This window comes from Scaptodrosophila lebanonensis, unplaced genomic scaffold (genome assembly GCF_003285725.1).
Source record: "Scaptodrosophila lebanonensis strain 11010-0011.00,11010-0021.00 unplaced genomic scaffold, SlebRS2 tig00000085-arrow-pilon, whole genome shotgun sequence".
In the NCBI taxonomy this organism is placed as follows: Eukaryota; Metazoa; Arthropoda; class Insecta; order Diptera; family Drosophilidae; genus Scaptodrosophila; species Scaptodrosophila lebanonensis.
The window spans coordinates 906,070-918,611 of record NW_022060564.1 but is presented as its reverse complement, the minus strand read 5'-3'; the positions used below and the strand labels follow the sequence as shown (position 1 = coordinate 918,611).

General features: G+C 36.7%; 2 protein-coding genes across 4 annotated transcripts in view; one reads left to right on the top strand and one right to left on the bottom strand.

Annotated features, from left to right (window-relative positions):
- The window catches only part of LOC115626525 (Down syndrome cell adhesion molecule-like protein 1 homolog), a 149,938-nt gene that overhangs the window by 19,163 nt on the left and 118,233 nt on the right, over positions 1 to 12,542 (top strand). The window lies entirely within an intron of this gene.
- LOC115626527 (proteasome subunit alpha type-1-like) lies at positions 9,097 to 11,173 on the bottom strand. Its single transcript, XM_030521909.1, has 4 exons — positions 11,121 to 11,173; positions 10,428 to 11,066; positions 9,729 to 9,956; positions 9,097 to 9,670 (listed from the first exon to the last, which is right to left on the bottom strand). Exons 1-3 carry the CDS (start codon positions 11,121 to 11,123, stop codon positions 9,741 to 9,743), a joined length of 858 nt encoding a protein of 285 aa, XP_030377769.1. The 5' UTR covers positions 11,124 to 11,173; the 3' UTR covers positions 9,097 to 9,670; positions 9,729 to 9,740.

The following is a 12,542-nucleotide window of genomic DNA, read 5'->3' as shown; positions in this document are numbered from 1 at the left end:
TTAATTGTAATATATTACAAATAAATTAGCTTCGGCAATTAAAGCTGCCAACTTTAAGTTGAAACAGCAACAACGATTTATTTTCCGGGCCCCCTACCATTTATAAACAGTTAAGTAAATGCAGAAATTTTGCGCTCGGGTTTCCACAATTTCCGTTGCAATTTATCAGGAGTTGCCACAAGCATCAGCCCCATATTGGCGGTATCGAGAACAATTGGCAGCTAATTTTGCGCGAAATTTGCCATTTTTTATTATTATTTGAGCCCGTCTCGGATTGGCGGGGAATGGAAGACCCACGAATCGTGCCAGTACAATCGGTTTGAGTTGTAAAATGCAAAATAAATTTCTAATGAATATTGAAGTGTGAAATTTGAATTGATTGCATTTGATTTGTAGATTTATAGCTGGAGTATTTGCTTTGCATTGCTTTGTAGCCAGCTACGTGGGTGGCTGGTCGTGTGTATGTAAGTGAGTCCTTGCCGTTAGCTCAAGTCCTTGCACACTCAATTGAAATAGCAATGGAGCAGCTTAAATCGCTGTGCTACAACGATGGCTGCTCCTCTTAAAGTGTGTTATGCGCTTCTGATGTTCATAGTACTTGGATAAAGATTATAATTTAGTTTATTAAATCTATACTCATCCAAATTTAATGGCTTTATGAAGGAAATTTATATCATATCTGTATTTCGTTTTAGAACATTGACCAAAAGTTATTCTCTCCATGTCACATCTTAACGTATTGGAAATTAGGTTGTTATCTATATACAACATATGTTTAGGAGAAGTAGTGATCTGATCTTCTTTGTCACTTTTCTATTGTTCAGTTCTATTTCGAATCAAGCAGACGCGCATCAAGTAGTAATACAACTTTGTTCACTCTAGTAAGCTTATCTATGCCTTTTAATCTGAAGAGATTGGCGCGAGTCCACCAACAAAACAAAACATTTCAGTTTGATTTAATTATTTTCTATTCGTGGAAATTATTATTATCAAACCATGAGCTGTAAAGTTTTGCTATGCCTGGAGCAGTATGACCACCCACTTCCTGAAAGGCTCAACTTCAACTTAAATAATTGCAATTGCAATTAAGTTGTGCAACCATCTCGACATGCTCTCCACATAATTGCCAAAGTATTACAATTTGCCATTTCCGTTGGCGCAAAGTGTTCTCTTTATTGACCCAAAATTTAATTGAATTAGGAATATGCCGCAGCTACACATTCTCTCTGTTGCCACCAACCAAAAATCCCAACCAACTGGTCCAATCCTGCAATTCAAATTGTTGGCAAAACGAAAACGAATTCTGTAGATGGTGCTGCTGCTGCTGCTGCTTAATAATTTTACAACAACCTAACGGCCCAAAACCAATTTTATTCAATAATATTAGCTGCTGGCGTGCCACTCTCTCGTTGTGGTCGCCAACTTTTGTCTGTTTGCAAAAGCCACAGCACAGGACTCACACAATCACAACAATGTCGAGCTTAAGGTGACACTCAAAGAAATAACGGGACACGCAACCGAATATTTTCATAACAATTAAAGTGTAGGTACGGATTTCCTTGGATACACAAATGAAGTTGTCTGAAAAGATAACTTAAATGTGTTCTAGACGAGAACACTGCATAAATGAATTCATCATTTTAAATAGCGTTCAAATTATAAGAATACGATTTCGTATAGTTCCCAATCTTTTCAAAACTGCGCAAATAACTTAATTTCCTTTAGAGAAATTAGTAAGCAATTGGTATTTTCTAAACATCGACCTAAAAAAGCCTTAAAAGCAAACTTAAACATTTATTTTATTTGTTTGTTGACTGCCTCACAACAAATTTCGCAGAATCCTTTAAAAAGCTGTCCCTTTTTACAGACCCTGGTCATCACGAAGAACAAAGACACCAACTCAATGAAGTACATGACTTTATTTCTATATATCCTCATTTATTTCTGAATAATAGGAAAAACATCGGTATTAGAACGAAGCTTCCGTGCTGCCAAATATATTATGTAATAGATAATATGTAATAGCACAATATAACTATTTATCGGGTAGAGTGAAGGTCTAGAGAATTTTTGCGTAATACAGAGTCCAAAGTCCTGGGTTTTCTGAGTGTATGCATATGCTCGTATGCGGTCCCAGTTAGTATTCGTTTGTTTAACTTGCTGCAACGCCAACTTGGCACGCAAACTTCTCACAAGTTTGGCTAGTTAAGGCAAAAACCACCGGCTGCCGCATATGGAAATTGGGTCGAGACGTCATCATCCACTTGGCTTTGGCTGTAGACCAAAGAACGACAAGGCGAGAAGCAGGGCCAAGATGGCAACTGTGTAGCCTTTTGTTTGCTGGGTAATCTACTTGGATTTTGCAGTTGTGTAACACACATATACACACCTACACACACACACACACACGCTCCAACGATACTGAAGCTTGTCGTGGCTTTTGTTGACTTTGCGCCACACAGCTGGTGCGAAGTTTTGCCAAAAGCCCCCAAAGATTTGATTTGTTAATTTGTTATTGGTCGGATGGCTCGTTGGCGCAGCGCTATCCACACTTGTTTACACCATGCGTGCCAAACATATATATTGATGTTACATATGTATATGTAAGTATCTACATGGGTTTTAATTAGGTGCATGTAGCTATCGATAAGTCGAAAATATGAATATTTAAAATAGCTAAAAACTTAAAACGAATAATCGTCAGTGAAAGAGCCGTCAATTCTATTATTGTTGAGGAACAGTAGTATTTGTTGAACTATCAGTCTTGAAATCACTTGATTATTTTTAATGAAGGGCATTCTTGAGAAATCCAAGTGTAGTAGACCCCTTCAGACGCAAAATTTTATATTAAAAAGAAAATCAAAGTTCAACTTTTGTAGCAATCTGATGTGGTCAGTCTCAACATATAATATGTATCTGTCAAAAAGAGGTTTCTAAAATTGCGGGAGAATTAGCGATGGACGTACGTAGACGGACATCGCGGTTTGGACTCGAATATGTATTTCTCTAATAAGTGGACTTTCATTCTTCGTTCTGGGTGTTAAAAACTTACCCTAAAACTTTTTAGTACTGGTAATAAAGTGCTAAAGTTCTTAGAATTGAAGCATTTCGATATTTCAATCGATACGTTGTTAGAGTACTTGTTCTACAATTTCCATATTTCATTTTAAATTTTTAGCATTTTCTGTTTAACCAAATTTATGTTAGGATAGTTATCTTTGTAGCTAATCAAATATTTTGTTTTCTTAAGAATATATATTTATCTGGGCTATGTATATAAATAAATCCGTTTTTTTTTCATGCACGCATTTATAGTCATTAACTAAACGGCTGTTCATGGCATTGAATTTCACCTCCTTTTCCACATCTGCACTTACTTTTCCATTTTAATGGGCTGGAAGGATTTTAACTCAATTACGGCATGTACGAGTTGCCCACCTATAAATGCCTTAAAGTTCATTTCAACCTTGAATGTGCAGCTGCCTCTCATGCACACACATTTAAATATTCATTTTATGCCACAACAGCTGCTACATTTACTCGAAGGCTCAGGTCGAAATCCGAAACGCGCACAAATTATATGTTAATGCAATTGTAATTGATACAAATTTGATTTCGGCAAGCATAAAAATATGTTGCTTTTTCCACCGCTCCAACGGCATTGGAAATGAGAAATCATTTGGCCGGGTTGTGTGCCATATGTTGGCTAACAAATACACACACATATACACACACATACCCACACACGTGGAACATTTGGTTGGCAGTTGCCTTTGAATGTTTCACTTTCTTTTTTTTGTTTTTTGTTCGTGCTCTGCTTTGAATGCGTGCGCTCGCTCAAGATAACGTAATAATTTATATGAACTTTACAGGGTCATTAATTTAAAGCTTATTCAGTTGTTCAAGATTTATTAAATTAACTCAAGTTGTGGCAGACGTCGAGCATCGAGCAACAGCAGAAGCAGAAGCAGCAGCAGTCAACCAGACAAGGACGCACGCCAAAAAGTTTGGTGTTCTAGTCGAGGAGGGGCAGGGGGATGTTGAATGTCTTGTGGGACTGGGGGATATAAGACCACCCCACTATGGGGGAGGCTTGATTGTTGCCACCCATGTTAGGCAGTTGCTTTTGTTTTTGTGTTTCTGGTAATGAGGTTAATATTAATGCTTCCTTTCTTTGCTGTAGTGTTCACATGGGTTCAACCAAGTGCTATTAGCTTGAGGGGAACTTTCAAGTATGTAGTAATGTATATAAGGTTTCATTCCTAATGTTGTGAGTACAATATGAAAATATTAAAATGTATTTAAAATGTCCTTTCCTTAAAGGCTTGTCTGTATTATGTAAGGAAATTGAATAATAGATAAGTTAAGTTAATTAAGCGAACGCACATATAATTGTGATTTAAAATTGTTAATTTAAAATTGAAATTATTATTGGCTTTGTTTTATTTAATATTTTCTTTCTGTAGTTTCCCAGAAGCAGGAATATTCCTTTACTAAAAGAAAAAGCAGTCAGTGCCATACCATTTATTTCAATATGGTGCTCATTAAGGAACTGTTTCGATTCTTTCAACATTAATAAGTAATCAAAGGATATTATTAATTCTATTTACTTTTTAAGAACATTATGTTACTTTCCTTTTGAATTTACAATGTATTTGTATTTACTTACCAATTATCGTGCATTCTTGAGCTATATAAATGACGGGGAAGCTGGACGATAACAACTTTCATGTCAATAACATTGGGCTTATTGACTTGCCAGCCAAGTGCACAAACACAATTAAATTAAATACGTTGTGATTTCAATAGTAAAATGGAATAATAGTGAAATGATTTGCCAGACGAAGTCCGCAGCCAGCAAAACGCAAACGCAATCCAATTTATTGCAATGACCGCGATGCCAAAGACGGCTTTGATCTGAAGTTGAAGCTGCTGCGAGGGGTGGAGGTGGAAGTGGGAGTGGGAGTGGACCGATGACTTCGTCTAGCACAAAAATTGCAATTTACGTGCTAGCGAGATGCAACAATAACACTAATAACAACAACTACATTCACTAATAATGGCAACGCTAAGCCAAGGAACATTTGATTGAAACGCTACAATTTGCCAGAGCAGTGTTCTTCTGGATATTGTTGTTGTAACAGTTTCTAAAGGGATACTTCACAGCCCAGGCACTGGCGTAAGCTGGATGTCTGGATGTCTGGAAAACCTACCCACCTACACAACTATTCACCTATCCATTTACCTATGTGTGTACTCGTACATATGCAAAAGTAGGTATGGACAGGAATTTCAGGAATATTCATGGCATTGCCAACATTTCGCTTGACTGCCAACAACCACACAAATGCATTGAATTGAAAATGTTTGGATTTTATATTGCAAGTTTGGCGCTTGATTGAGGCACTTGATACCGTTTCCTTTCGACAGTGCCACTCTCAACCGAAAAAAGGAGAACAAGACCACATGTAGCTCAACTAACAAGCTCCTGCAGAAATGGCAATGCATTATTATTTAGAGTTCTATTAAGGTGTATGTTCAAAGTCAACTAATTAGATTGGTGTTGGTATGTATTTGAGGAATTTCGTAAAGCATTTATTCATTTATTTCAATGTGAATATACTGAAAACAATTATTTGCATTGCCTGTTAACTTTAGAATTGTGATAATTGGACTCTAAATTTAGATATTTTGAAAAATTACGAAAATGTTTACTGAATCAGTAAAGCCTCAATGGGTTCAGACTTTTTATATAAAATGCGAGATCATCGGATTGTTTTCCCCATCTTATCAGATCAAATTTTTTGTGAATAATTTATGATCCAAGATGCTGCCTTGAAATAAAACTGGTAAAGATGTAATTGCCAATTGATTTCGCAAAAACACAAAGAAAACAGCAGCTTTATGTTGTTGTTTCCCATTTATTCATTTCACTTAACTGTTCTTTTTAATCAATTTTTAATCAACTATTTAAATTCTTGATTACTTGAACTAACATATACAGTTTCGCAATTGTTTTTTTTTTTTTTTTTTTGAATTAAAGGGCTTTTCACTTCTTTTAAACATGGGAATTGTGGAAAAAGCTCAAAACATTGCTTCGTAAGCTGGCTTGCCTCTGTTGTGGCCTTTTGTAGTTTTTATGTTCCAAATGCTATTGAATAATAAAAGTCACAATTTAAACATTAATTAGAGTCATCGAAGCGCACAAGGAAAATATCGATGTTAACGCACGAAAACCAAAGCCAAACGGCCTGTGCGACCGGGTGGCAAGGCAAGGCAAGGACGACGCGTCCTGCATACCAAATTTGCGGCACGTAAACTGAATGCGGCGAAGTATACGCAACTGACACAAAAACTTGCAGCAGTTTAATGTGAATGTTGGATATAGCATATACTATATACCTATATATATATATATTTTTTTTTTTTTGCTGGTTTTCTCGTTCAGAGATGCGAACTAACCACAAGACAAAATCCAGTGGCAACGTTTAACGTCGCTTTCGATGCGAAGGACGCGTTGATTTTACGACATTAAGCTGCGATTTCCATGCACAAGTTTCGTTTTGGTTTAGTGCCTTGAAAGTCCTGCTGCTAGACGACAGAGAACACAAACTCCATAAAATTACAAGATACTACCTGTTAAAAGTTTTTGCAGCTGAATTCCAATAAACTTGCTGCACAAGCTCCACCATATTAGTTTTTATACGGAAAAGTTGCCCACCAAGCACAAAATAAAATAGAACACATGGAAAAACTGTGAAATCATTTAAGCAAACAGTCGACTGACTCAACCAGACTTTAGTAAGCCACGGCATATCTCTTGGATACACAATACTCGTACTCGTGTATGCGCGAAAGTTTCTACGACTATGTGACTTTCAGAATTTTTAGTTTTGATTTCAACTTTTCGTTCTTACTCTTTTCCTATTTAGCTTGCTGTTATTTTTGTTGTTGTTGGTTGTGGCTGTTGTTGTCAGCTCAGGTTGGGCGAAAAAAATTGCAACTTATGCCAAAGTCACGTGCAAGTTTGCAGACATTTGGCAAGCGAAGTGCAAACAAATGCAAAATCTATAGATGACAAAGACGCTGCTCTAAATTAGTTCAGTTCTTAAAGCTTTAAGTCCGCCACTGCTGCCCACCAACCTAACCATTCCACTGCACCCAGAAGGCAAACACCCTGCCAAGAGACCGCAATTAAATAAATTTCCATTTAAGTACTTGTCGCACTTGTTTGTTTACTCCTGCGCAGCATCCTTGTACTCATCACCGTCCTCCGCGTCCTCATCAAGTGCGTCGGGTGCTTTGGGCGCCTTGGGTGCGTCGAGTACGTCGAGTGCGGGTCCCATCAAATTTTACTTAGACAAATCTGTCACGTGCGCATAACAATGACTGCGACGTGTTCTACTGCTCTTCTTCTGCTTAAGTTGTAATTATACCGTTTCACAAATGAGTTAAACATGCGCTAACAATTGCGAGCATACTTTAGTGGCCAGAGAGGGGAAAAACTCCGAGCTTTTTGCTTGTAAAAGTTTCTATGCACATTATTTTTACTGGTATGTCAGAGGGAACCAATAAGCATAGTTTGTATGGTTAATGCGAAATTTTGTTAAATCAGAGCAATTGATGGAAATAATCGGAAGTTGTGAAGATATTTCAAAAACTACACAGCTACTAATCCTTTCAGTAAGAGGAGTGTCGATCAATTCTTTTAAAGCTTTTTGACTGATTAATAATCGGGCTAAAGTGTATACATAGAAGCTCTTTGTTCATAAACTATTTTAAAGCTATATTGTGGAAAACAATAACAAGATATTGAGAAAGATCCTAAATATCAAACTATTATTGCAATAAAATAAAATAAATAAATAAATAAATATTTAAGTATATATAGTATATGTGTACAAACTGTATTTGTATATATAAATATTTACTGACAAATTAAACCAAAAAATAGAAAATAATAAAAAAAAATGACTTAGACGTCTCTTTGCTGTAAAAAGCAACTAAAACTGCACACTATTAAAAATTTCCCCTTTTCTCGTTTATAAGTAAGCATATTTTTTTTAGTTTATTTAATTTTTGGCTACGTTTACTCAAAGCATGCCCTAAAGCTAAAAACTTCTTTATTGCAGTTCTAGCAAGAACTCTAGTTATTAAATATTGTGCTTGCCAAAGTGAAAGAAGAAAACAAAACCACACATTTCTTTTTTGCAAAGAAATTTTTCAAATTATAACTAAACGTGCATTGTGCAGAAGAAAAATGAAATGCTCAAAGGCTGAAAGAGAAGCAAAATAAAATATGGCTTTTTAACAAACAGTCATGCCGTGCTTTCCTTTTACTGCATAGTTCAATATTTATTTTCTAAAACACAATTACTAAAATAGGGATTCGACTAAGCACTAACCACTTATGCTAAGCTACATTGTGTACATTAAAAAGTGTGAGAACAAGATTTAAGGGAACAGCTGCTATTAATGTTTACATTAAAAGCGTATTAATCCAATTCAATTCATAAGTTGTAACTATTATGATTACTAATTGTATGATCTAAGATGTAATCTTATACTGAAATTTCTTCATCAGCATTTGAAAATTAAAATGCAAGTAACAGACATCATTGCATATGAATTAACTGTAAGATGCAGACTTTCCGTTCTATTATCGGACGAGATCGAAGACCCATCGTAGACGAAGCAAATGGAATGACGAGTTTATCTGTTTAACTTATGTCTTATTGGGAGCCCAATTTATTGTCCGTCCGTATACATTAACTAGCTACCTAGAAGCGCTCATTTAAAAGAGGATACTAACTAATGGTAAAGCGTATTAACTTACTCAAATAATTTTAGATGTATGTGTGTCAGGGGGTCTAAATACATTTTATTTAAATTGTTTAAATACAAGTTACATACTTGTATGTTATAGTAGTATGAGGGGGTATTTTTAAAAGCAAAATAATTGTTGCCAATGATCTAACATTTCCTTCAATACTTCACCCACTTCAAAAGCGACTCTGCTTGGCGGTCGGTGCTTTACACCAAGCATAAGCGTAGCGCTTAACACCTTTGGCAGTGAATGGAGCATAAGAAATCATATCAAGCGCTCGTACACAAGTACGTACGGATATAATATATATAACAATTTTCACACAATTTTCCTAACACGTCATTTGCGCGTATTTCATATATCCTTGCAGCCTGGCTGTACTGCCGGCGCTTTAGTGTGTGTTTGTGTTTGTGTGTGAGCGTGGGGTGTGTGTGTGAATTAGCGGCAAACGGATGTTGAATTGGTTTGCCTTCGCCTTGGCTTGCCAGTCAAGTGTGAAAAGATGTAGCAAATGTGTGGCAATGTTTGTGTGCAGCATCTTGTGGCAGGTTTTTCCTTACACCATGTTGACTGCTTGTTTTTATTTCCTTTCCGACGCTTTTCCTCATATGTGGCTGCCTGAGTATGGTTGTGTGTGTGAGCGACTCGTCCTGGCACGTTGGCACGCTTAAATCAAAGCAATTTGCCGCGCACAATCGTGTTGTAAATTATCGCCGCAGGATTTTGTTTTATTAAACTTGAGTGTGTCTGTGTGGCTGGATATTGGTTTGGGTGTGTGTGGATATACGGGATATGTAGACACTTCCTTCGAGTCTGACGTAAATTTGTGATTTTGTTGATTTGCTGTAGAATGAAATCTTTGCATATTAGGTTTAAAGTAACATCATATTTAACTTCAAACCTTTTGTGTAAGTTAGGGAAGATCCATTGGAACGTCGACGAGTGGATCACTGGGACCAGGCTCAGCTGGTTCGTCGCCTCCTTGTGGAGGTTGGTCATCATCGTCATCAGACTTCAAATGTATCACGGAACCTGCTAGCTCGTCAGCCATATTCAGATACTTGGTGTTTTCTTCTTCGGTTAGAATCTTGAAGGGCTGGTTTTTGCCCACAATTGCCACACAAATATTCTAAAAAATATCACATTTACAGTTTATAGCTTCGGAATATTGAAGCTCATATATCCTTACAAACGTAGCCGGATTGAAATAAAGAATCTTGTTATAATTTATTTTGCAACTGATTAGGTATCTTTCGAAACGAATTTGAAAAGAACTAACCATTAGCCACTTTGCTTACATTATGTTTATAAGAGAATTGAACATACAAAGACTTTGTTTAAACCTGTTGGCTAATAGCTGCCTTATCGTATTTTTGATTTAAATATTATATGATGCCTCAAAAGCTAATCATTTAATCACCAAATCTATCGATTTTCGATCCAACTGGTTCCTAAAGATAAAATACAAGGACGGATGGACATGGCTATACTCCGCTCACCCTCAGCCATTAGGTCTACCAAGCAGCTTAAAGCAGCTTAAGTCTAAGACCGGAGTCTTTGCAAGAGCATAATGATATACAATACTTGTAAGAAACCATACCAATTGAGCTAGTGACTCCTCTTTTTTGGCAGCTTCTTCGCTGGGCAACGAGCCGCGTATTGCCTGAATTCCGTGACACAAAATTTCATCCTTGCTGCATTGCTTAAAGGATGCTAGATGGCGTTCTAGATATGTACGCGCGCTTTGCGAGCGTGATCCAATCGACATTGCTTTGCAGCTAAAAGAGTTAGCCGAGGGCATTACTTGGTAGATATGCGGCCCCTTATCATCGTAGCCAGCTACCAGCATACCGACCCCGTAGGGACGTCTGTCATATCTCTGGGTAGTTGCTTGCATTTTATTACCCAGGTTGGTCATCAACCGGGACACAGGATACGACGCTGCGTAAGCGTGCTTATAACTCAGGCACTCCGAGCGCAGGTACCTGCTGAGTACCCGAGCGTCCGCAGTAATGCCGGCTATCGATATGCCCAGATGGTCGTCTATTGAGAAAATCTTTCTTTGCGAAGTAGAAAGTTCGGATGGTGGCTTGCAAAGGGCAACAAGAACGGCATAATCCGCACTCTTTAGCCCAACGGTGGCAGTTCCAAGTTTCACAGCTTCCATCGCGTATTCAACTTGATGTAGACGACCCTGGGGGCTCCATATGGTAACATCACTATCATATTGGTTACGAAACTGCAGATTTATTTATTTATTTAATGTGAAATTGAATATTCGTTAAATTCTTACCATTTTTCCACAATTTGCAAAACAAATCAATTATTTTTAAACAGAATGAAAGCACAATTTTACTGCTGCAACAATTTAATGGAAAACTAGAGATGAACGATAGATGTTCACGAAGCACATTGAACTTTCTGTAGCTGCCTATCGAGAAAGCATCGATGTTTTGCATTAGTGCATTTAAATCGCTGTTAGTCGCATCAAGGCATTTGAATAATACTGCAAACTACGAATCATCAGAGAAACAAATATTAAGTGTCGCTGTAAAAATAAATAAAACGAAATGCCACTTCCAACACATTTATGAAATTCCTGTTTCAATTCAATTTAATGCAATTTGACAAAAGCTTACATATATATAAAGTGCAGTTATCGTTATCGATACTGGTACGAAACTATAAATACTCGGTATTGATATGAGTTCGCATGAGTCATGATGTTCACTTAGTTAAGAATCTCATTCTTTTTTGTCGGTAGAACTATAATTTTATGCGGTGTCGAAAAATCTGCCATTTAAGTAGATCACACAATGCGACTTTTAATGCGTTTCGCCTTTGTGTCTACTACTTAAGCGTACGATTTTCCACTCCATACAATCACAAAAGCACTAAACAAAGGCAATCTTCTCAATGCCATTTTCTCAAGTAGTAAAATTAAAGGTAGAAATTCGTATTAGCACTGCCTTTTAATTGTTACTACTTAAGGAACTAGCATCCTTTTCATAACTTTTCAAATAATTCACTTCACTAAAAGAAGCACATGTGCTGTCCCTCTATTTCTCGCTAATGCTGATATTACAATGAAGTGCATTTGAAAGGGAAGCCCTCTATATATACGGATACATGCATCAAATCACTGCAGTTCTTATCTGAAAACAAATAATTTGCTGTCAGTGTGTTCATACATTTGGTGATTGTATTAATACAAAGATGCTGAGTAGGTAGTTATCTCTTTTCTTTGTCCTGAGATGTACTTGAGAAAGTGGGCTATGACAGATCATCCATGGAAAAAATGTTGGCATTTATAAAGTATGTCGAAAATTGGCACCATGTATTATAAAAGATTGGGTCGTCTAACACCCCTTTTATAACCAACCCACCTCCATTTTTCGAAAGACAAATAAAAGGTTTTGAATTACCCCTGAAACAGAGACAATACCACTAGAAGAATAATTGCCCTGTTATGTGGTTTTTACAAGCAATGAAAGAAAATTATATAATTCTTCAAAACATATGCCACTTAATGAGTTGGAAGTCTTATCTATGAAATTAATGTTTTAAAAAATATGGTCCCGGCTATTAGTTATATTGTTATCTAATTTGCTTTTCAGTCAACGGAAGCAAAAAAGAGAAATATGTTGACGCATAAATAATCGAATCGATAAGATTGATTTATATAAATATATAGGTGGGTGTATAGGTGCAAAGT